The sequence below is a fragment of the Anomaloglossus baeobatrachus genome, chromosome 2 (genome assembly GCF_048569485.1).
Source record: "Anomaloglossus baeobatrachus isolate aAnoBae1 chromosome 2, aAnoBae1.hap1, whole genome shotgun sequence".
NCBI classification, from domain to species: domain Eukaryota; kingdom Metazoa; phylum Chordata; class Amphibia; order Anura; family Aromobatidae; genus Anomaloglossus; species Anomaloglossus baeobatrachus.
Window position 1 is genome coordinate 22168746 of NC_134354.1, and position 26662 is coordinate 22195407.

General features: G+C 47.4%; 1 protein-coding gene across 4 annotated transcripts in view; it reads left to right on the plus strand.

Annotated features, from left to right (window-relative positions):
* Positions 1-323: 323 nt before the first annotated feature.
* Positions 324-26662, plus strand: part of ILDR2 (immunoglobulin like domain containing receptor 2) — a 260966-nt gene continuing 234627 nt past the window's right edge. For 2 of the 4 annotated variants that reach the window (XM_075334918.1, XM_075334920.1), the window contains exon 1: positions 324-662. In XM_075334918.1, the coding sequence (XP_075191033.1) occupies positions 617-662 (46 nt within the window). In that variant the 5' untranslated portion in view covers positions 324-616. The remainder of the gene's footprint in view (positions 663-26662) is intronic. The other 2 variants (XM_075334919.1, XM_075334917.1) reach the window with 1 other exon arrangement.

Here is a 26662-nt window from a genome sequence, read left to right on the forward strand (position 1 = left end):
GGAGGCAGTGCTCGGTGATGTGCGGCTCTGGAGGCAGTGCCCGGTGATGTGCGGCTCTGGAGGCAGCGCCCGGTGATGTGCGGCTCTGGAGGCAGTGCCCGGTGATGTGCGGCTCTAAAGGCAGTGCCCCGGTGATGTGCGGCTCTGGAGGCAGTGCCCCGGTGATGTGCGGCTCTGGAGGCAGTGCCCGGTGATGTGCGGCTCTGGAGGCAGTGCCCGGTGATGTGCGGCTCTGGAGGCAGTGCCCGGTGATGTGCGGCTCTGGAGGCAGTGCCCGGTGATGTGCGGCTCTGGAGGCAGTGCCCGGTGATGTGCGGCTCTGGAGGCAGTGCCCGGTGATGTGCGGCTCTGGTGCAGGGCAGCAGTGAGGCACTACAGGCGGCTGTGGGTCCGGGCTGTACCATGGCGCGGAGAGGGGGGCGGGGAGGTGAGCGGCTCCCACCTGCTGTGCGGCAGGGTCGGGCGGATCGGCACACTCTCTCCGCCTCCCCCCGCTCGCTGGCGCAGTGGTAGATTCCGCTCTCGGAGCCCCGCAGACAGCGGAGAGTCGGTGCCAGGTGCTGGCCGCGCTGTGTGTGCACCGGGCGCTGGATGGAAGCTGCGGCAGGACTGGGCTATGGCTGCCACTATACTGGGCTGCATTGCTGTGCTGTGTGCCACAGGTGAGTGCCGCATGCAACTTATCTGCCCAGAGGGCACCGGGGGGTGCGCGGTGCTGGGGACCCCTTCTCTGCCCAGTATTGGGGCTGCTGTGCCCATACCCAGCAGATGGGGGGCTCCGGGGCTGGGGGGTGATGTGTGTTTCCTAGACAGCGGGGGCATCAGTCACTGGCATTGTGTGGACATGAGCTGATGGCTGATTCCAGTCTGTGCCCGCAGCAGACAATGGGCACATGTGAAGCCGCGGAGGGCATTGTCTGGGGGTGACCTCCGGGTGCGGGCACAGTTCAGTGTGTTCAGTAAATCAACAGATTGTTGGCAGCGGTGCCCCGTTATGTGTATCCAAGGTGACGGTGGCGTGTGGGCACACGGTGAGGAGCACGCACACCGCTATGTCTCTGTATTCGGGGGGCTGCACCGTACCCTTCCCATTCACATTGTCTCTGGATCGTGGGCAGCGGGTAATCTGTGATAGGGTGCTATTCTGCCGGATTATTCACATCACATAATCTCATGTCTTGTGCTGCGAATGGGCAGCGGGCTCCTCACAAGGGGGCAACGGGCTCCTCACAAGGGACAGCGGGCTCCTCACAAGGGGGCAACGGGCTCCTCACAAGGGACAGCGGGCTCCTCACAAGGGGCAGCGGGCTCCTCACAAGGGACAGCGGGCTCCTCACAAGGGGGCAACGGGCTCCTCACAAGGGGGCAGCGGGCTCCTCACAAGGGGGCAGCGGGCTCCTCACAAGGGGGCAACGGGCTCCTCACAAGGGGGCAACGGGCTCCTCACAAGGGGGCAGCGGGCTCCTCACAAGGGGGCAGCGGGCTCCTCACAAGGGGGCAGCGGGCTCCTCACAAGGGGGCAGCGGGCTCCTCACAAGGGGGCAGCGGGCTCCTCACAAGGGGGCAGCGGGCTCCTCACAAGGGGGCAGCGGGCTCCTCACAAGGGGGCAACGGGCTCCTCACAAGGGGGCAACGGGCTCCTCACAAGGGACAGCGGGCTCCTCACAAGGGGCAGCGGGCTCCTCACAAGGGACAGCGGGCTCCTCACAAGGGGGCAACGGGCTCCTCACAAGGGGGCAGCGGGCTCCTCACAAGGGGGCAGCGGGCTCCTCACAAGGGGGCAACGGGCTCCTCACAAGGGGGCAACGGGCTCCTCACAAGGGGGCAGCGGGCTCCTCACAAGGGGGCAGCGGGCTCCTCACAAGGGGGCAGCGGGCTCCTCACAAGGGGGCAGCGGGCTCCTCACAAGGGGGCAGCGGGCTCCTCACAAGGGGGCAGCGGGCTCCTCACAAGGGGGCAGCGGGCTCCTCACAAGGGGGCAACGGGCTCCTCACAAGGGGGCAACGGGCTCCTCACAAGGGGGCAACGGGCTCCTCACAAGGGGGCGGCGGGCTCCTCACAAGGGGGCGGCGGGCTCCTCACAAGGGGGCAACGGGCTCCTCACAAGGGGGCAGCGGGCTCCTCACAAGGGGGCAGCGGGCTCCTCACAAGGGGGCAGCGGGCTCCTCACAAGGGGGCACTGGGCTCCTCACAAGGGGGCAGCGGGCTCCTCACAAGGGGGCAGCGGGCTCCTCACAAGGGACAGCGGACTCCTCACAAGGGGCAGCGGGCTCCTCACAAGGGGGCAGCGGGCTCCTCACAAGGGGGCAGCGGGCTCCTCACAAGGGGGCAACGGGCTCCTCACAAGGGGGCAGCGGGCTCCTCACAAGGGGGCAGCGAGCTCCTCACAAGGGACAGCGGGCTCCTCACAAGGGGCACACCGGGCTCCTCACAAGGGGCAGCGGGCTCCTCACAAGGGGCAGCGGGCTCCTCACAAGGGGCAGCGGGCTCCTCACAAGGGGGCAACGGGCTCCTCACAAGGGGGTAGCGGGCTCCTCACAAGGGGGCAGCAGGCTCCTCACAAGGGGGCACCGGGCTCCTCACAAGGGGGCAGCGGGCTCCTCACAAGGGGGCAGCGGGCTCCTCACAAGGGGGCAGCGGGCTCCTCACAAGGGACAGCGGACTCCTCACAAGGGGCAGCGGGCTCCTCACAAGGGGGCAGCGGGCTCCTCACAAGGGGGCAGCGGGCTCCTCACAAGGGGGCAGCGGGCTCCTCACAAGGGGGCAGCGGGCTCCTCACAAGGGGGTAGCGGGCTCCTCACAAGGGGGCAGCGGGTTCCTCACAAGGGGGCAGCGGGTTCCTCACAAGGGGGCAGCGGGCTCCTCACAAGGGGGCAGCGGGCTCCTCACAAGGGGGCAGCGGGCTCCTCACAAGGGGGCAGCGGGCTCCTCACAAGGGACAGCGGGCTCCTCACAAGGGACAGCGGGCTCCTCACAAGGGGCAGCGGGCTCCTCACAAGGGGCAGCGGGCTCCTCACAAGGGGCAGCGGGCTCCTCACAAGGGGCAGCGAGCTCCTCACAAGGGGCAGCGGGCTCCTCACAAGGGGGCAGCGGGCTCCTCACAAGAGGCACAAAATCGTTGCCCCTGTATGAAAGTTTACTCCAGAAAATGTCACCCGATCGCATCACAGCCCTGCCCCTGTACACAGCACTGCGCCCAGAAAAACAGCACTGCACCCATAAACAGAGCACTGCACTAGTACACATAGCACTGCACCCATAAACAGAGCACTGCACTTGTACACAGCACTGCGCCCATAAACACAGCACTGCGCCCATAAACACAGCACTGCACCCATAAACAGAGCACTGCACCCATAAACAGAGCACTGCACCCATAAACAGAGCACTGCACCCATAAACAGAGCACTGCATCCTTAAACACAGCACTGCATCCTTAAACACAGCACTGCATCCTTAAACACAGCACTGCGGACAAAAACACAGCACTGCGCCCATAAACACAGCACTGCGCCCATAAACACAGCACTGCGCCCATACATACTGCACTGCGCCCATACATACTGCACTGCGCCCATACATACTGCACTGCGCCCATACACACTGCACTGCGCCCATACACACTGCACTGCATCCTAACAAACGTCACTGCCTGCACATGTACACAGCACTGACCAAAAACACTGCACTGCGCCCATACACTCTACACTGCATCTATACACACTGCTCAGCAGTTGCATAACTTGAAGCTCATGGGCCCCAATGCAAAATCTCCAATGGGGCACCGATTATTGCAAGACTTTAATGGTGTTGGTCTTTTCATTTGACCAAAGGCACTTTTTGGGCCCCCAAGACTCCAGGACCCGGGTGTGTCTGCATCCCCTGCACCCATTGTAGTTACACCCCTGCTGCTCTGCGCTCATACAGATTTCTGTTCACTGAATCACTGTACACTGCACTTTACCATATACTGCACCCATACACATTGCACTGCACCTATTTACACTGCACCCATCCATGCACACTGCACAGCGCTCGTATACACTGCACAGCGCTCGTATACACTGCACAGCGCTCGTATACACTGCACAGCGCTCGTATACACTGCACAGTGCTCGTATACACTGCACAGCACGCAGCATTAAGACACTTCACTCTTGCTTTGTGTTGGAGACAGAGAAGAGCTTGGGATACAACAGGAGACGTGCCGGTGCTACTGGGGATGGTGTGCTGATGCTAATGGGGATGATGTGCCTGTGCTGCTGTGGATGGTGTGCCTGTGCTGCTGTGGATGGTGTGCCTGTGCTGCTGTGGATGGTGTGCCTCTGCTGCTGAGGATGATGTGCCGCTGCTGCTGAGGATGATGTGCCGCTGCTGCTGAGGATGATGTGCCGCTGCTGCTGGGGATAATGTGCCGCTGCTGCTGAGGATGATGTGCCGCTGCTGCTGAGGATGATGTGCCGCTGCTGCTGAGGATGATGTGCCGCTGCTGCTGAGGATGATGTGCCGCTGCTGCTGAGGATGATGTGCCGCTGCTGCTGAGGATGATGTGCCGCTGCTGCTGGGGATAATGTGCCGCTGCTGCTGAGGATGATGTGCCGCTGCTGCTGAGGATGATGTGCCGCTGCTGCTGAGGATGATGTGCCGCTGCTGCTGGGGATGATGTGCCGCTGCTGCTGAGGATGATGTGCCGCTGCTGCTGGGGATGATGTGCCGCTGCTGCTGAGGATGATGTGCCGCTGCTGCTGAGGATGATGTGCCGCTGCTGCTGAGGATGATGTGCCGCTGCTGCTGAGGATGATGTGCCGCTGCTGCTGAGGATGATGTGCCGCTGCTGCTGAGGATGATGTGCCGCTGCTGCTGAGGATGATGTGCCGCTGCTGCTGAGGATGATGTGCCGCTGCTGCTGAGGATGATGTGCCGCTGCTGCTGAGGATGATGTGCCGCTGCTGCTGAGGATGATGTGCCGCTGCTGCTGAGGATGATGTGCCGCTGCTGCTGAGGATGATGTGCCGCTGCTGCTGAGGATGATGTGCCGCTGCTGCTGAGGATGATGTGCCGCTGAGGATGATGTGCCGCTGAGGATGATGTGCCGCTAAGGATGATGTGCTGCTGAGGATGATGTGTCGATGCTGCTCGGGAAAGTGTACCAGTGCTGCTGTGGATTGTGTGCCGCTGCTGCTGGGGATTGTGTACCAGTGCTGCTGTGGATTGTGTGCCGCTGCTGCTGTGGATTGTGTGCCGCTGCTGCTGGGGATTGTGTGCCGCTGCTGCTGGGGATTGTGTGCCGCTGCTGCTGGGGATTGTGTGCCGCTGCTGCTGGGGATTGTGTGCCGCTGCTGCTGGGGATTGTGTGCCGCTGCTGCTGGGGATTGTGTGCCGCTGCTGCTGGGGATTGTGTGCCGCTGCTGCTGGGGATTGTGTGCCGCTGCTGCTGGGGATTGCTAGGGTGCACAGCTCTGGCGTGACACTTATCCGGACAGTAATATTAATGTTGTTCTCATTACACTACGTGTGGATGTGCGCAGTGCCCCGCCGGTGCCCGGCGTGAGGCTGGTGCTGGGGATCCTATGATGCTCTCAGGCAGTGATTGTTCACTCCGGTTCCTGCGCTCGTCTCCTCTCTCTCAGTTATGAAGCTGCATAATAATAAGGAGAGATTATTATGCGTGACACCATCCGGCTGACATCAGCACCTCCAGCCCGCGCCGCCGCCGATCACATTTGTATGTTATCATTCTTACTTCCCGCTGACCGGAATATTAACCAGCAGGATTGATCCGCGCCCAGGAAGAGGCTGTGATTGCTTTGTGCAAACATTAGATTCCAGATCCCAGAGGTGAGGATTAAAGTAGCAGTCGTTACGTATGGGCAGAGGCCGGGCACTGGCACTGCACCACTGTGCCATCTAGGAACAGGACCAGTCAGCTGCCTCCATATATGTATGAAGTATATAAGTATCTATTGTCTGGAAACAACTAATATATTGCTTCCACTATACCCTGCCCATGGGGACTAGCACCCAACTTTCCCAGACCTCTGCATGGCACCCCTGCCCAGCCCTTTTGTAGATAAATACAAAATAGTGTGACTTTATATAATGGTACATACACCGTACAGTACTATACTAAACGCTCACCCAGCTTTCCCAGTCTCCTGAATGGTGACTGTATCTCATTTTTCAGCAGTAAGAAAGTTTGGGACATATTACAGCACAAGTCTAAGGCTACTTTCACACATCCGGTTTGAGCGGTGCGGCTCAATCCGGCTGTGAAAACTATGCAACAGATGCGGCGAAAACACCGCATCCTTTGCATAAGTTTTTACATGTGGCCCGTCCGGTTTTGGCATGCTACTGAGCATGCGCAGTGGAAAAAACCGCATGCGGCGAGCGGAATGCGTTTTTTTCCGCATCGCGCCGCATCCGGCCTCCATAGGTATGCATTGAAAAATGCGCCGCAGCGGGCGGATGCGGCGCGATGCGGTGTTTTTTGCCGGAGCAAAAAACGTTGCAGGGAACGTTCGATCCGGCCGCGGCATCGGCTAAATCTGCCGCATGCGGCAAAAACCGGACCGAACGCAAGCCCCTGCGGCACAATACGGCACTAATGTAAGTCTATGCAAAAAAAAAACGCAACCGGCGTTACAAAAGACGTTTGCGGTTTTTCTGCAGAACGCCGTATTGTGCCGCAGAGCAAAAATCCGGATGTGTGAAAGTAGCCTAAGAAGGTCACTATGGATGTAACCCATCTTTCCCAGACTCTGCATTAATTAGATATGCATTATGGGAAAGCTGAGTGACATACAACAGACAAGCTCTCAACCCAGCTTTCCCAGTCTCCTGAATGAAAAATGGAGTCTTGCAGCAATAATGCATGCTACGATTTATAGTTTCCGTTGCATTTCCAACCCAGCTTTCCCAGTGTCCTGAATGAAAAATAGAGTATTGCAGGCATGTTCGGATTTGTAGTTCCCACAGGGTTTCCAACCCAGCTTTCCCAGTATCCTGAATGGAAAATGGAGTCTTGCAGCAATAAAGCATGTTCTGATTCATAGTTCCCACAGGGCTTCCAACCCAGCTTTCCCAGTCTCCTGAATGAAAAATCAAGTATTGCAGCAATAAGGCATGTTTGGATTTGTCGTTCCCACAGGGTTTCCAACCCAGCTTTCCCAGACTCATAAATGACAAAACCATCTAGTTTTTCAGCAATAGTAACCTTTCAGGTAGATCACTATATAACTACGGTAAGTAGATTTGCGGTCTATTCAGGAAACTGGAAAAGCTGGGTGACAACCAATATAGCTCTTATTGTGGCTCTCACCCAGCTTTTCTAGTCTCCTAAAAAGCAAATACATCTAAGTTTCCTTTATAAGGATCCCGGGGTATATGAAAACACTAAGCAGAATTGTCGTCCAGATGTTTTGAAAAACTTGGGTACATCTAATGCATTCCCAATAGGGGCTGTCACCTTACTTTTCCAGTCTCCTGAATGGCAAATACATAACGTTTTGCAACAATTACTGGACAAATTCCCATTTTCCACAGGTGTGACTACCCAGCTTTCCTAGTCTTCTAAAAAGCAAATACATCTAAGTTTCCTTTATAAGGAGCCCAGGGTATATGAAAACACTAAGCAGAATTGTCGTCCAGAAGTTTTGAAAAACTTGGGTACATCTAATGCATTCCCAATAGGGGCTGTCACCTTACTTTTCCAGTCTCCTGAATGGCAAATACATAACGTTTTGCAACAATTACTGGACAAATTCCCATTTTCCACAGGTGTGACTACCCAGCTTTCCTAGTCTCCTGAATAGCAGAAACATCTGTAGAATTGCAGTTAATGACCTCAGAAAAGCTGGGTGACCACCATTGTACGCAGCTTTCCGTTCTCCTGACGAGTTTTGCAGTCGGGGGTGGGGTAGGGATTTATCTCGGCATAACTTTGCAGATTTGCCAGATTTGTCTGGATCTCGGCTGTGGGAAAGGTTTTCTTGGGTTAACTGGAAGGCGAGGTCACCAGATCTGGAGGAGCGGAGGCGAGGACAATGCCTTTGTCTTATTCTTTACAAGTGGCAGATGCGGAGGGGTGTAAGAAGCGGGACCTCCACCCGGTATGACAAAGCCGGGCTCACAATATGGGCATGGGCACAAAAGACTTGAGAATATATTAGGGGTCTTAGGGAATTCTGTATATGTGGATGTGAGCAGCGGCATTTACCACGTCAGATATGGAAGGAGCGGGACGAGGCCGCACATTTGGATCCGCAGCTTGTCAGTTTTCTATTGTTGTAAACATTTGGTGTTTTTTTGCAGATTTTTGCCATCGGCTTAAATGATTTATTTAAAACCCGACCTACCAAAAAAAACTAAAAACCAAAACCACAGCTGAAAAAAGCAATAAAATGCATATAAAAAAAGCACAAAAAGTCGCAAAAATTAAAATAGCTTATAAAATAGCTTACAATCTGAACTTGGCCCAAAGGGGGACATTTTTAGCAGAGCTTTAGGGCTCATGTCCGCAGCTTCTCTCAGTTTGCGCTCTGGATATTTTTCTGCCATGTGCATGAGGTTTCTTCCTATTCAAGCAAATACGCAACAGAAAATAATCCTTGTTTTCCCACTATGGGAATATAGTATTAGGCTAAGGCTAGTTTCACACTTGCGTTGGACGGGATCCGTAGCATTGCGTTGTGACAGATGCAACGGATGCTACGGATCGTACAAAATAACGCAATCCGTTATAGGTTTTTTTCCTTGACTTTACACATCTGGGCATGCGCAGTTGTGTAAAGACGGATGCGTTAACGGAATCCGTCAAATGACGCATTCTAACGGAATCCGCCACCATAGGCGTCCATTATAAAAAGAACGGACGCCAAACGGATTCCTGCAGGTTGCGTTTTTTTGACACTCCGCCAAGCGCATAAAAACGTTACATGCAGCGTTCCATCCGCCCGACACAGCGTCAAAATAACGACGCTGCGTCATCCAGCAGATGCAACGCAGACACTTGCGTTACAGTGCGTCGTCCATATAAGTCTATGGAGAATAGCGCAGTGCGTTAACGGACTGCGCTATTCTCCATAGTGACGGAATGCGCTGAACGCAAGTGTGAAACTAGCCTAAGGCTATGTGCGCACTTTCCGTTTTCACCTGCGTTTCAGGTGCGTTTAGGATCAGTTTTGAACTGCAGCGTTTTTGTGCCCAAATGCATGCGTTTTGGTTTTCCATTAAAGACAATGAGAATTCATGATTTCTTGTCCGCACTTTGCGTTTCCAAACGCATCTCAAAATTTGCATAAGTTTGGTCAAAAACCATGTGTTCAGAAAACGACCCTGTCAATTGTTTTTGCGGTGCATTTTGTTAAAATTGAAGTCAATGAGAAGTAGCAAAAAGCAAGAAATATCAAATAGCAAAAACAACTGACATGTGAATTGATTTGCTATTTGGGTTTTGCACTGCAAAGCTGAGTTTTTGCCCAAATTTCTGCCACAAAAAGGCTGCAGTTTGAACTGCATAGTGCGGACAAGAAACCCAAATTCCCATAGACTTTGCTTGAAAAGCAGAACACATCCATTTTGGCATTAAACGCTGCAGTTGAAAAAGCAGGTAAAAAGCAACGTGGGGTCTTAGCCTAAGGCCTCCGACACACATCCGTTAAAAACGTGCGTGTTTTGTCCGTTTCCGTATATACTGGAGACCTGGACAAACGTGCACCAATGTTAATCTATGTTTGTGGTCAAACTTGCGTTTTTCATCATGTCCGTGTGTCCGTGATCCGTATGTGTATCCGTTTTGCACGGCAGCATGTCAGTTTACTGCACGGAACACGCACACACGGACACCATGAAAGTCAATGGTTTGGTGCGCACAAGTACGTGACACGGATGCATCTCTGTATGCTCCGTGTACGTTTTGTGCTTTTTTTTGTAGTGATGTCGGCTATTCTTTCTTTCTTCTGTCTATGTCGGTCAATCTCCCTTAGTCCGTCGGTCGGTCTCTCTCTGTCTGTCTGTCTCTCTGTCTGTCGGTCAGTCTCCCCTCTCTCTCATACTTACCGATAACCGATCTCCGGCGCGGCGCTGCACGGCATTCACACTGCTCCGGCGGCTTTTACTATTTTGAAAAAGCCAGCCGCTCATTAATCCATCTCGTATTCCCTGCTTTGCCCGCCCACCGGCGCCTGATTGGTTGCAGTGAGACACGCCCCCACGCTGAGTGACAGCTGTCTCACTGCAACCAATCACAGCTGCCGGTGGGCGGATCTATACTGTGCAGTAAAAGAAATAAATAATTAAAAAAAAAAAACGACGTGCAGTTCCCCCCCATTTTGATACCAGCCAGGGTAAAGTCACACGGCTGAAGGCTGGTATTCTCAGGATGGGGAGCTCCTTGTTATGGGGAGCCCCCCAGCCTAACAATATCAGCCAGCATCCGCCCAGAAATGCCGCATCCATTAGATGCGACAGTTCTGGGACTCTACCCGGCTCTTCCCGAATTGCCCTGGTGCGTTGGCAATCAGGGTAAAAGGAATTATTGGCAGCCCATAGCTGCCAATAAGTCCTAGATTAATCATGGCAGGCGTCTCCCCAAGATACCTTCCATGATTAATCTGTAAGTTACAGTAAATAAACACACACAACGAAAAAAACTTTATTTGAAATAACACTAAAAAAACCCCCTCGTTCACTAATTTATTATGCCCCAAATACCCATCCATGTCCGGCGTAATCCACGGAGGTCCCGTGTCGCTTCCAGCTCTGCTACATGAAGGTGACAGAAGCTGCAGAAGAACTCCGCCGCTCCTGTCAGCTCCATGCAGCAACTGAGGTGAGTATCGCGATTAGCTGAGCTGTCACTGAGGTTACTCGCGGCCACCGCTGGATCCTCCACCTGTGATAGCAAGTCGCCCGAGTGACAGCGATGAAGTCACAGGTGAGTTGCGGTCACAAGGGGTGGACTCAAGCTAGCCGCGGGTAACCTGAGTGATGGCAGTGCTAATCGCGCTGCTCAATTCAGTCACTCAGGGGATTAGCGGTCATCGGTGAGTCCTTCACGGGTGACCGCTAATCAGTACGCGACACCCAGACAGAGCCGCGGTATGAGAATGAAGTCGGGTGAAGTTCACCCGAGTTCATTCTCAGCGCACAACTCTGTCTGCTGTCTGCGGGTAATCAAACACGACATTTTACATTAAACACGGAACATTTCACACGGAAAAAAACATTCACACGTCAGTTACAAATCACACGCACACACGGGCATTACACACGCACACACGGCTAGCATACGCCGGTCATACAAAGGCCACACGGACCATAAAAACGGACAACAAAACGGATCACGGATCTGAAAAACGTCCCGTATTACACGTGCGTGGTTTTAACGGATGTGTGTCGGAGGCCTAAGAAAGCAGAAGTTAAGATAGGGCGAACGCTTGTGTTTCAGAAGAGTCTAGCACTGCGCCCGTAAACACAGCACTGCGCCCGTAAACACAGCACTGCGCCTGTACCCAGCACTGCGCCCATAAACACAGCATTGTGCCCATACACAGAACTGCATCCATAAGTACAGCACTGTCTGCACCATAAACATAGCACTGCACCATAAACACAGCACTGTGCTGATAAACAGAGCACTGCGCCCGTTCACAGCAGTGCGCCCATAAACACATCACTGCACCCATAAACACAGCACTGTGCCTGTACAAAGCACTGCGCCCATAAGCACAGCATTGCCCCATAAACACATCACTGCACCCATAAAAACTACACTGTCTGCACCCATAAACACAGCACTGCGCCTGTACACAGCACTGCGCCATAAACACAGCAATGGATATAACTCGTACATGAGAAACTGTCTGCATGAGCCCTAAGGCTGCAGCACACGGCCGGCCATAACTACGTGTGACCTATGCTGTCAAATCTTGTCGGGCGCCAGATTGGAGTAGGGGGCAACAGCGATTCAGGTGTAAGCTACTCCCGCTTCATCGGTACACTTCCGCTGTTGATGTTGAGCAGCTCAATCTCGCCAGCGCTGCCCATCCCCACCATATCATCCCTTTTGACTTCATCATGCCAATCAAGATGCAGTAGGGAGCAGGGGAACCGTGACGAGGGTCTTCTCTATCTCTTCACAATTCTTAATGTAGCTGCAAGTTATGGTTCAGACCACTCATGAGGCTCCGAGCATTGCCGTCCATACAAGGATCTTGAAATATGGCCGCCTAATCCCGGTCTTTGGCTTCCATAACATTTTCTTCCTGTAATTTTTTGGGGCGAGGGGAGCTTGTGATAAAAACATCATGAAATTCATAAATTTTTTTTCACAACCGTATTTTGTCTTGATGTACAGTATTTCAGTCACACGATGCTTTTTTATATATAATATATAATTATATATATATTATACACTGTGTGTGTGTGTGTGTATATATATATATATATATATATATATATATATATATAATATTTATATTATTATTTGTTTTTATTTTGTTTTAACCTATAGTGAAATGTATAGTAGAAAAACGCCTGAGAAGAAAAAGAAAAAACAACATAGTGTGAACCTGGCCTAAACCAATTTTCCTATTTTACAAAAGATGGCCACCTCCCCACACGAATGTCTTGGGGGAAACAAATAAAAAAAATAGTAACCGTGAGGCAGTAGCAGCCAATCACAGCGCTGCTCTCACATCATATTTTACTCTCGACATATAGGAGCTGCGCTATGATTGGTTGCTGTGGGCAACAAGGATTTGTTTTACTTTAAGATAGGCTGTTTGCGGAGAGTAGGCCTCATTTATTGATATGCTTTCTGCCCCATAGCAACCAATCACAGAGCTGCTTTCATGTCATGTTTTACTCTTGACATATAGAAGCTGCGCTATGATTGGTTGCTATTGGCAACAAGGATACATTTTACTTTAAGATAGGGTGTTCGCGCAGAGTAGGCCTCATTTATTGAAATTGTCTCTGGCCCATAGCAACCAATAACAGCACAGCTTTCATGTCAGATTTTACATTGACTGATTATTATGAGCTACATAGACAGGCTTTTCTTTTAGGTTAGGCTGTTTATTGAGAGTAGGCCTCAATTATCGAAACTGGCTCTGTAGCACTAGCAACCAATCACAGCTCAGGTCTCATTTATTAAAGAGCTCTGGTAAAATGAAAGCTGCGCTGTGATTGGTTGCTAAAGGTAACTATGGCGATTTCATACAATATTCCTATATACTGCCTTTATTCTCTTGTTGCACCTCCCCCCCCCCCAAAATGCAATGAACAGCGATCAATATGTCATATATGCCACTAAATAGTATCAAAAAGCTCAAAAAACAACAAGCCCTTATCCAGCTCCATCGAAGGGAATAGTTTTTTCAAAAGTTCAGAATTTTTTTTAAAGCCATTAAAATATAGAAGTTAAAAAAAAACCACAAATTTGATTTTGCCGTACTGGTACTGAATTTTCCAAGTAATTTTTACCATGCAATCAAAGCCATAAAAACAAAACCTAAAAAAAAGGTGGAATTGCGTTTGTCTTTCATAGTGTTGGAGTCATTTTTCAGTGCATAGTATGGTAAAATCAATGGTGTGATTCGAAATTACGTGTTGTCCCGTGAAAAAAAAAAAGCCCTAATATGTCGACAGAAACATAAAAATGGTTATTGCTCTGGAAGGTGAAGAGATAAAGACAAAAGTGCAAAAATGACAAATTGCAGGATCGTGAAGAGGTTAATAAATCATGGTGTCTTTAGGCTGGGTTCAGAGGATCGTATTTTTCGGTCAGTGTGCCACTGCCTGAGGTGTGTGAAGGGGATAAAATCCCGCAGCGTGCGCCATTCTCCTCCACGGATCTTGCACCCGTCCACGCTGCAGACAATCGCTCGCGGCTGCACTGGCTCTCCGGCACGTCTGCAATTTGCCGATATTTATGTGAACCCTGACTAAATATTAAATGAGATCTGTGTCTTGTGCTGACTCTACAGGGCACGCGACGTGTCTGATAATAGGATCCGTGCCGCGCGAGTGACCCACACATGACGCGGGACAGAAAAGACGCCTTATTTGTGTCAGTAGTTTTCCCGAGTAAAGGTCAAGCCTGACAAACATGGCTGTTCTGATGAGACCGAAGCGAAGGAATTGTCTGCGAAACAGGGAAGCAACACAATATATGTAGAGAAGAACGGGGCTGTACGACAATCCGTGAATTCCATTTTTTCCTTAATTCCCATTGCCCCTCATGAACAACATCCAGCCCCATTGCCCCCAGTGTATGACACCATTCCACGTTTCCCTCCAGTATATAACATTCGCCCCCCTCGCCCCCAGTGTATAACATGACCGCATCATTGCCCCCAGGACATATCATCCGGCCTCCATTGCCTCCATGTTGTATAACATCCAGCCCTTCAACCTCGGTGTATAACCTCCGGCTCCATTGCCCCTTATGTATAACATCCAGACCCTCATTCCCAGTGTATAACATCCGGCTCCCGCTGTATACCATCTAATCTCATTGCCTGCGTATAAGAGCTAGCCCCATTGCCCCTAGTATATAACATCTGGCCACCGGTGTATACCATCTAATCTCATTGCCTGCGTATAAGAGCTAGCCCCATTGCCCCTAGTATATAACATCTGGCCACCGGTGTATACCATCCCATCTCATTGCCCCCTGCGTATAAGATCTAGCCCCATTGCCCCTAGTATATAACATCTGGCCCCCGGTGTATACCATCCCATCTCATTGCCCCCTGCGTATAAGATCTAGCCCCATTGCCCCTAGTATATAACATCTGGCCCCCGGTGTATACCATCCCATCTCATTGCCCCCTGCGTATAAGAGCTAGCCCCATTGCCCCTAGTATATAACATCCGGCTCCCGCTGTATACCATCTAATCTCATTGCCTGCGTATAAGAGCTAGCCCCATTGCCCCTAGTATATAACATCTGGCCACCGGTGTATACCATCCCATCTCATTGCCCCCTGCGTATAAGATCTAGCCCCATTGCCCCTAGTATATAACATCTGGCCCCCGGTGTATACCATCCCATCTCATTGCCCCCTGCGTATAAGAGCTAGCCCCATTGCCCCTAGTATATAACATCTGGCCCCCGGTGTATACCATCCCATCTCATTGCCCCCTGCGTATAAGATCTAGCCCCATTGCCCCTAGTATATAACATCTGGCCCCCGGTGTATACCATCCCATCTCATTGCCCCCTGCGTATAAGAGCTAGCCCCATTGCCCCTAGTATATAACATCTGGCCCCCGGTGTATACCATCCCATCTCATTGCCCCCTGCTTATAAGATCTAGCCCCATTGCCCCTAGTATATAACATTTGGCCCCCGGTGTATACCATCCCATCTCATTGCCCCCTGCTTATAAGATCTAGCCCCATTGCCCCTAGTATATAACATCTGGCCCCCGGTGTATACCATCTCATCTCATTGCCCCCTGCATATAAGATCTAGCCCCATTGCCCCCAGTATATAACCTACGGCCCCATTGCCCCCCAGTGTATAACATCTGGACCCTCCCTCCTGGCGTATAATATCTGGCCCCCTCGCCCCCGATGTATAACATTCAGCCCCATTGCCACCTTCATATAAGATCTACCCCATTGCCCCCAGTCTAGACTCTATAGTATTCGCCATGCCATCTGCCATTACTAACATGAGAGAATGGTGCAGATCTCACTGATACCAGCGCGTCCTGTAATAGGAGCCAACGGGGTTACAAGTCCATTTATGACATTTCTTCCACCTGTGAGTGATATCATTGAGAAGTGGAAGGTGCTGCAGCAACTTAGCCATGATGTAGAGACTTCGTAACATTACAGGACGGGGGGGGGGGGCAGGGTTGAGGAGCAGAGGGCACAAAAACTCATCACTGCTCTATTGACCCAATAACTGCAGAGTCCAGACCTCCTCTGGTAACATCAGTACAAACACTGCCCCCGCCGGGGGCTTCATGGCCGAACAGCTGCAGCCGTACATCACCAAGCACGATGCCGAGCCGTACATCACCAAGCACAATGCCGAGCCGTACATCACCAAGCACAATGCCGAGCCGTACATCACCAAGCACAATGCCGAGCCGTACATCACCAAGCACGATGCCGAGCCGTACATCACCAAGCACGATGCCGAGCCGTACATCACCAAGCACGATGCCGAGCCGTACATCACCAAGCACGATGCCGAGCCGTACATCACCAAGCACAATGCCGAGCCGTACATCACCAAGCACAATGCCGAGCCGTACATCACCAAGCACAATGCCGAGCCGTACATCACCAAGCACGATGCCGAGCCGTACATCACCAAGCATGATGCCGAGCCGTACATCACCAAGCACAATGCCGAGCCGTACATCACCAAGCACAATGCCGAGCCGTAAATCACCAAGCACAATGCCGAGCCATACATCACCAAGCACAATGCCGAGTCGTACATCACCAAGCACAATGCCGAGTCGTACATCACCAAGCACAATGCTGAGCCGTACATCACCAAGCACAATGCCGAGCCGTACATCACCAAGCACAATGCCGAGCCGTACATCACCAAGCACAATGCCGAGCCGTACATCACCAAGCACAATGCCGAGTCGTACATCACCAAGCACAATGCCGAGTCGTACATCACCAAGCACAATGCCGAGCCATACATCAAGCACAATGCCGAGCCGTACATCACCAAGCACAATGCCGAGCCGTACATCACCAAGCACAATGCCGAGCCATACATCACCAAGCACAATGCCGAGCCGTACATCACCAAGCACAATGCCGAGCCGTACATCACCAAGCACAATGCAGAGAGTCAGCTGTAGTGGTGTAAAGCCACCACTGGACTCTGGAGGAGACATGTTCTGTGTAGTGACGGATCACACTGCTCTATCTGATGGAGGAGTCTTGGTTTGGTGAATGGAGAACGTTACCCCCTGACTGCATTGTGCCCCCTGTACAGTTTGGTGGAGGTGGATGATGCTTTCGGCTATTATCAGGGTTCGGTCTCGACCCAATAATTCCATTGAAGGGAAATCCTAATGCTTCAGTACAAGACATTGTGGACAATTGTGACTTCCGGCTTTCTGGGAAGATTTTGGGGGGACCCTTTTCTTATCCCCATAACTGTGCCCAGTGCAGAAGCTCCAGACAGACTCGAAGGGGGGAGATCATGACGGCCGCACTGAGCCCAACCTCAGCCCCATCCAACAACCAGACCAGAGATTGTGAGCCCGAGCCTCAAAAATGCTCTTCTCTATTAAGGTGCAAAAATTCCCACAGACGCCTCCAAAACCTAGTAGAAGGGTCGACTCTACAGTAATGTCTATGGAAGTTGAATAGGAGGTGACAAAAGCCCCCGGAGGGGTGCACATACTTTTCTCCATCTAGTGTAGCATTCATTTATATCATTCAGCTTTACACGTTCCCTTTTGTAAATTTTCGGCTAGCGGCATTGTTAGGATGTTTGGATGTCTTTTTTTTTCTACAGCAATAACTCTGCTAAATGTATACGTGACTTATGGATTTGGCCAACCTCATCCTTTCTGACCCCCTTTCTAGTACTCTGGGTGGTCTCTAATTCGGGTGGATCACTGCTTTAAAGCTTTCCAGCAGAGAATATAAACAGGACAAAGAGGAGGTGAATGTTGATGATGAGCACTCCCAGACATTGCAGACATAGTTCTGTGTCAAGGTCCTCGAGGGATGGGATCACCCCCCATCCACCCAGCAAGGCAAGCAAAACATGGAAGTGGCCATAGTCTGCAGAAAGGGAACTGTGCGGGGAGCACAATATACTATGTACAGTATATAGTATTTTCATAGTTATATTCTTGTACACAGGAGCACTATAATAGTAGTTATATTCTTGTATATAGGGGCAGTATTATAGTAGTTATATTCTTGTACATAGGGGCAGTATTATAGTAGTTATATTCTTGTACATAGGGGGCAGTATTATAGTAGTTATATTCTTGTATATAGGGGCAGTATTATAGTAGTTATATTCTTGTACATAGCAGCAGTATTATAGTAGTTATATTCTTGTACATAGGGGGCAGTATTATAGTAGTTATATTCTTGTACATAGCAGCAGTATTATAGTAGTTATATTCTTGTACATAGGGGGCAGTATTATAGTAGTTATATTCTTGTACACAGGGGCAGTATTATAGTAGTTATATTCTTGTACATAAGGGCAGTATTATAGTAGTTATATTCTTGTACATAGGGGGCAGTATTATAGTAGTTATATTCTTGTACATAGGAGCAGTATTATAGTAGTTATATTCTTGTACATAGCAGCAGTATTATAGTAGTTATATTCTTGTAAATAGGGGGCAGTATTATAGTAGTTATATTCTTGTACATAGGGGGCAGTATTATACTAGGTATATTCTTGTATATAGGGGCAGTATTATAGTAGTTATATTCTTGTACATAGGGGGCAGTATTATAGTAGTTATATTCTTGTACATGGGGGCAGTATTATAGTAGTTATATTCTTGTACATAGGAGCAGTATTATAGTAGTTATATTCTTGTACATAGGAGCAGTGTTATAGTAGTTATATTCTTGTACATAGGGGTAGTATTATAGTAGTTATATTCTTGTACATAGGGGTAGTATTATAGTAGTTATATTCTTGTATATAGGAGTAGTATTATAGTAGTTATATTCTTGTATATAGGGGACAGTATTATAGTAGTTATAGTCTTGTACATAGGGGACAGTATTATAGTAGTTATATTCTTGTATATAGGGGACAGTATTATAGTAGTTATATTCTTGTATATAGGGGACAGTATTATAGTAGTTATATTCTTGTACATAGGGGACAGTATTATAGTAGTTATATTCTTCTACATAGGGGCAGTATTATAGTAGTTATATTCCTGTACATAGGGGGCAATATTATAGTAGTTATATTCTTGTACATAGGGGCAGTATTATAGTAGTTATATTCTTGTATATAGGGAGCAGTATTATAGTAGTTATATTCCTGTACATAGGGACAGTATTATAGTAGTTATATTCTTGTACATAGGAGCAGTATTATAGTAGTTATATTCTTGTACATAGGAGCAGTGTTATAGTAGTTATATTCTTGTACATAGGGGTAGTATTATAGTAGTTATATTCTTGTACATAGGGGCAGTATTATAGTAGTTATATTCTTGTACATAGGGGGCAGTATTATAGTAGTTATATTCTTGTACATAGGAGCAGTATTATAGTAGTTATATTCTTGTAAATAGGGGCAGTATTATAGTAGTTATATTCTTGTATATAGGAGTAGTATTATAGTAGTTATATTCTTGTATATAGGGGACAGTATTATAGTAGTTATAGTCTTGTACATAGGGGACAGTATTATAGTAGTTATATTCTTGTATATAGGGGACAGTATTATAGTAGTTATATTCTTGCATATAGGGGACAGTATTATAGTAGTTATATTCTTGTACATAGGGGACAGTATTATAGTAGTTATATTCTTCTACATAGGGGCAGTATTATAGTAGTTATATTCCTGTACATAGGGGGCAGTATTATAGTAGTTATATTCTTGTACATAGGGGCAGTATTATAGTAGTTATATTCTTGTACATAGGAGCAGTATTATAGTAGTTATATTCCTGTACATAGGGGGCAGTATTATAGTAGTTATATTCTTGTACATAGGGCAGTATTATAGTAGTTATATTCTTGTACATAGGAGCAGTATTATAGTAGTTATATTCTTGTACATAGGGAGCAGTATTATAGCAGTTATATTCTTGTACATAGGGGCAGTATTATAGTAGTTATATTCTTGTACATAGGGGCAGTATTATAGTAGTTATATTCTTGTACATAGGGGCAGTATTATAGCAGTTATATTCTTGTACATAGGGGCAGTATTATAGTAGTTATATTCTTGTACATAGGAGGCAGTATTATAGTAGTTATATTCTTGTACATAGGAGCAGTATTATAGTAGTTATATTCTTGTACATAGGGGGCAGTATTATAGTAGTTATATACTTGTCTATAGGAGCAGTATTATAGTAGTTATATTCTTGTATATAGGGAGCAGTATTATAGTAGTTATATTCTTGTACATAGGGGGCAGTATTATAGTAGTTATATACTTGTCTATAGGAGCAGTATTATAGTAGTTATATTCTTGTATATAGGGAGCAGTATTATAGTAGTTATATTCTTGTACATAGGGGGCAGTATTATAGTAGTTATATTCTTGTACATAGGAGCAGTATTATAGTAGTTATATTCTTGTATATAGTGGCAGTATTATAGTAGTTATATTCTTGTACATAGGGGAAGTATTATAATAGTTATATTCTTGTACATAGGGGCAGTATTATAGTAGTTATATTCTTGTATATAGGGAGCAGTATTATAGTAGTTATATACTTGTCCATAGGAGCAGTATTATAGTAGTTATATTCTTGTACATAAGGGGCAGTATTATAGTAGTTATATTCTTGTACATAGGAGGAGGTATTATAGTAGTTATATTCTTGTACATAGGAGGAGGTATTATAGTGGTTATATTCTTGTACATAGGGGGCAGTATTAGGCTATGTGTTTACGGTAGAATGTTGCTGCAGATTTTTCTGCATGAAAATTCGCGACTTTCCCGGCAAATCCGCACCTTTTCAAAGGTGCGGATTTGCCACGGATTTACCGCGGAATTGCCGCGGTTTTTTGTTTTTTTTTTTCCCAATTCTGAAGCCAAAATCCGGATCAAAATCCGCAACAATAATTGACATGTTGCAGATTTTTCCGGATCAAAATCCGCGGCAAATCCGCCGCGGAAAAATCCGCAGCATAGGCACAGCATTTCCAAAATGCCATAGAAATGGCTGGGAAGTGCCGCTGCTGCAGATTTTCGGAAACTCCGCGGCTTTTCCGCAAGAAATCCGCGGCAAAATCCGCGCATTTTCCGCAGCGTGGGCGCATAGCCTTATACTTTTTATACTTTTTGCAGGTCAGGGATAGCAGACAGGCGCTACCTTTATTGTTGTGTAACTCTGGAAATCCTTTCTTTATCTGGTGAGGATTCTGGGTAGTAATCTGGCAGTCACATGTGCAGAGCCGCGTCCATTATTATACTGTAGATGAGCATATAACGCACCCCGCAGCTCTCTGGAGTGATGCATTGTGGGAGATGGACTTTCTAATGACATTTTGGCCGTAATCCCGTCATCTCCCACAATGTGACCCAGCGCCATACACTATAGAGTCAATGGATCGGGGATGGGATCCGCTAACAACTAATCTGTCCCAGTGCAGCTCTGGTTGTGACTGGAGTACAAGATAGAATCTGGAGTAATAAAGTATGTGCGAAAATGTAAGTACATCCCATGTGTGTGTCAGTGGTTGGTGAATAACGACCTACGTGACACCGGTAATTACAGCCCCTAAAAATAGGACAACAGTCAACTACTTTTTTGCGGGATTCAGAAACGCACCGACAACGCCGGCCCTCCGCCGAGACCTTCTCCCGCTCTCCGGAGTCGTATCGCAATGTCTGTTTTCCTCCGCACGCTTAATTACCATTAATAATTGACGCAGTGCATCGTTAGTCCGCAGAGCAGGACGCTCATTAGCATACATTTGCATAATTTTAGATTCGGCGGTCCCCTCCCCCTCCTTATATTCTTGCGTAATGTTCCCTCTCCGAATCACCTGACTGATCGCGAGGACGCGTTAATTGAAGTGTCGGGTAACTCGCTGAGTAATCCCGAGAAATTAATTAGTTCTGAAGTGTGGGGAAAAAAAAGCTAAAACCTCAAAAAAGTGAAACGCGCGTCTCCTCCTGCCGCAGCCATCGCGGAGGAAATGCAAATCAGCGCTGGAGGAACGGAAGACAGGATCCCACCCGCGTCATATCAGCCTGGAGCGCCAGCTCTTATTAGGAGGATGCCCTAAATTTACCATCATCCACTAATCATTATGGAGGGTCTGCAATACTTCTCACAGCTGAGGGTTTGTTTCAGTTGTATCCAGTCTACATAATCCTCTATGTGTTAAATCAGCAGCTTAAATCATGCATCTCTGTATACAGGGAGCTCCCCCTAGTGGTGGCTGCAGACAGGATCTTACCATGCATCTCTGTATACAGGGAGCTCCCCCTAGTGGTGGCTGGAGACAGGATCTTATCATGTATCTCTGTATACAGGGAGCTCCCCCTAGTGGTGACTGCAGACAGGATCTTATCATGTATCTCTGTATACAGGGAGCTCCCTCTAGTGGTGGCTACAGACAGGATCTTATCATGTATCTCTGTATACAGGGAGCTCCCCCTAGTGGTGGCTGCAGACAGGATCTTATCATGTATCTCTGTATACAGGGAGCTCCCCCTAGTGGTGACTGCACACAGGATCTTATCATGTATCTCTGTATACAGGGAGCTCCCCCTAGTGGTGGCTGCAGACAGGATCTTATCATGTATCTCTGTATACAGGGAGCTCCCCCTAGTGGTGGCTGCAGACAGGATCTGATCATGAATCTCTGTATACAGGGAGCTCCCCCTAGTGGTGGCTGCAGACAGGATCTTATTATGTATCTCTGTATACAGGGAGCTCCCCCTAGTGGTGGCTGCAGACAGGATCTTATCATGCATCTCTGTATACAGGGAGCTCCCCCTAGTGGTGGCTGCAGACAGGATCTTATTATGTATCTCTGTATACAGGGAGCTCCCCCTAGTGGTGGCTGCAGACAGGATCTTATCATGTATCTCTGTATACAGGGAGCTCCCCCTAGTGGTGACTGCAGACAGGATCTCATCATGTATCTCTGTATACAGGGATCTCCCCCTAGTGGTGGCTGCAGACAGGATCTTATCATGTATCTCTGTATACAGGGAGCTCCCCCTAGTGGTGGCTGCAGACAGGATCTGATCATGAATCTCTGTATACAGGGAGCTCCCCCTAGTGGGGCTGCAGACAGGATCTTATCATGTATCTCTGTATACAGGGAGCTCCCCCTAGTGGTGGCTGCAGACAGGATCTTATCATGTATCTCTGTATACAGGGAGCTCCCCCTAGTGGTGGCTGCAGACAGGATTTGATCATGTATCTCTGTATACAGGGAGCTCCCCCTAGTGGTGACTGCAGATAGGATCTTATCATGTATCTCTGTATACAGGGATCTCCCTCTAGTGGTGGCTGCAGACAGAATCTTATCATGTATCTCTGTATACAGGGAGCTCCCCCTAGTGGAGGCTGCAGACAGGATCTTATCATGTATCTCTGTATACAGGGAGCTCCCCCTAGTGGTGGCTGCAGACAGGATCTTATCATGTATCTCTGTATACAGGGAGCTCCCCCTAGTGGTGGCTGCAGACAAGATCTTATCATGTATCTCTGTATACAGGGAGCTCCCTCTAGTGGTGGCTGCAGACAGGATCTTATCATGTATCTCTGTATACAGGGAGCTCCCCCTAGTGGTGACTGCACACAGGAGCTTATCATGTATCTCTGTATACAGGGAGCTCCCTCTAGTGGTGGCTGCAGACAGAATCTTATCATGTATCTCTGTATACAGGGAGCTTCCCCTAGTGGTGGCTGCAGACAGGATCTTATCATGTATCTCTGTATACAGGGAGCTCCCCCTAGTGGTGGCTGCAGACAGGATCTTATCATGTATCTCTGTATACAGGGAGCTTCCCCTAGTGGTGGCTGCAGACAGGATCTTATCATGTATCTCTGTATACAGGGAGCTCCCCCTAGTGGTGGCTGCAGACAGGATCTTATCATGTATCTCTGTATACAGGGAGCTCCCCCTAGTGGTGGCTGCAGACAGAATCTTATCATGTATCTGTATACAGGGAGCTCCCCCTAGTGGTGACTGCACACAGGATCTTATCATGTATCTCTGTATACAGGGAGCTCCCCCTAGTGGTGGCTGCAGACAGGATCTCATCATGTATCTCTGTATACAGGGAGCTCCCTCTAGTGGTGGCTGCAGACAGGCTCTTATCATGTATCTCTGGATACAGGGAGCTCCCCCTAGTGGTGGCTGCAGGCATACATAATCATTTATCTCTATTAGTATCAGAAAACATATTGTAGAATTAGGAAATAATAATGTAGTATTTTCTATGTATTATTCATGGGTGGAGGAATGGGAACTTTTATGGATAACTATAAAAAAGAATTTCAGATTTTAAGATGATGTAAGGAAATGTCTAGACACAATTGTCGTCTGCCTCCTTTTGTAGGACCATCTAAAATTTTAATGACAGTAGGTCCCTTTACTATAATGGTGCAGGGTGTCTAGTAATAAGATGAAATGTGTTATATTCAGTTTCCTAAACTTCTCTCTGTGTATTGTACGGATATATCACAGCGCACGTTCCAGTCTCATGGCTGCCACTTGTCATATCTGATTAATGCGAGGCATAGCTGGGAGTTCTGCCTGTCTGCATCTACGCACGCTGCTCATTTTACATTCTGATGTTTTCGGAAGCTTCCGGGTTTTCTGATGTTTGTGATATCATAGAGATCCTAATAAATTATTTTATAGTAATGGGTGTATTTTTGTACATAGGGAGCAGTATTACAGTAGTAATATTCTTGTACATAGGGGCAGTATTATAGTAGTTATATTCTTGTACATAGGGGGCAGTATTATAGTAGTTATATTCTTGTACATAGGGGGCAGTATTATAGTAGTTATATTCTTGTACATAGGGGGCAGTATTATAGTAGTTATATTCTTGTACATAGGGGGCCGTATTATAGTGGTTATATTCTTGTATATAGGAGCAGTATTATAGTAGTTATATTCTTGTACATAGGAGGCAGTATTATAGTAGTTATATTCTTGTACATAGGGGCAGTATTATAGTAGTTATATTCTTGTACATAGGAGCAGTATTATAGTAGTTATATTCTTGTACATGGGGCAGTATTTTAGTAGTTATATTCTTGTACATAGGAGGCAGTATTATAGTAGTTATATTCTTGTACATAGCGGGCAGTATTATAGTAGTTATATTCTTGTACATAGGGGCAGTATTATAGTAGTTATATTCTTTTACATAGGGGGCAGTATTATAGTAGTTATATTCTTGTACATAGGAGGCAGTATTATAGTAGTTGTATTCTTGTACATAGGGGGCAGTATTATAGTAGTTATATTCTTGTACATAGGGGCAGTATTATAGTAGTTATATTTTTGTACATAGGGAGCAGTATTACAGTAGTAATATTCTTGTACATAGGGGCAGTATTATAGTAGTTATATTCTTGTACATAGGGGGCAGTATTATAGTAGTTATATTCTTGTACATAGGGGGCAGTATTATAGTAGTTATATTCTTGTACATAGGGGGCAGTATTATAGTAGTTATATTCTTGTACATAGGGGGCCGTATTATAGTGGTTATATTCTTGTATATAGGAGCAGTATTATAGTAGTTATATTCTTGTATATAAGGGACAATATTATAGTAGTTATATTCTTGTACATAGGAGCAGTATTATAGTAGTTATATTCTTGTACATAGGAGCAGTATTATAGTAGTTATATTCTTGTACATAGGAGGCAGTATTATAGTAGTTATATTCTTGTACATAGGGGCAGTATTATAGTAGTTATATTCTTGTACATAGGAGCAGTATTATAGTAGTTATATTCTTGTACATGGGGCAGTATTATAGTAGTTATATTCTTGTACATAGGAGGCAGTATTATAGTAGTTATATTCTTGTACATAGCGGGCAGTATTATAGTAGTTATATTCTTGTACATAGGGGCAGTATTATAGTAGTTATATTCTTTTACATAGGGGGCAGTATTATAGTAGTTATATTCTTGTACATAGGAGGCAGTATTATAGTAGTTATATTCTTGTACATAGGGGGCAGTATTATAGTAGTTATATTCTTGTACATAGGGGCAGTATTATAGTATTTATATTTTTGTACATAGGGAGCAGTATTACAGTAGTAATATTCTTGTACATAGGGGCAGTATTATAGTAGTTATATTCTTGTACATAGGGGGCAGTATTATAGTAGTTATATTCTTGTACATAGGGGGCAGTATTATAGTAGTTATATTCTTGTACATAGGGGGCAGTATTATAGTAGTTATATTCTTGTACATAGGGGGCCGTATTATAGTGGTTATATTCTTGTATATAGGAGCAGTATTATAGTAGTTATATTCTTGTATATAAGGGACAATATTATAGTAGTTATATTCTTGTACATAGGAGCAGTATTATAGTAGTTATATTCTTGTACATAGGAGCAGTATTATAGTAGTTATATTCTTGTACATAGGAGGCAGTATTATAGTAGTTATATTCTTGTACATAGGGGCAGTATTATATTAGTTATATTCTTGTACATAGGGGCGGTATTATAGTAGTTATATTCTTGTACATAGGGGGCAGTATTATAGTAGTTATATTCTTGTACATAGGGGCAGTATTATAGTAGTTATATTCTTGTACATAGGGGGCAGTATTATAGTAGTTATATTCTTGTACATAGGGGCAGTATTATAGTAGTTATATTCTTGTACATAGGGGCAGTATTATAGCAGCTATATTCTTGTACATAGGGGCAGTATTATAGTAGTTATATTCTTGTACATAGGGGCAGTATTATAGTAGTTA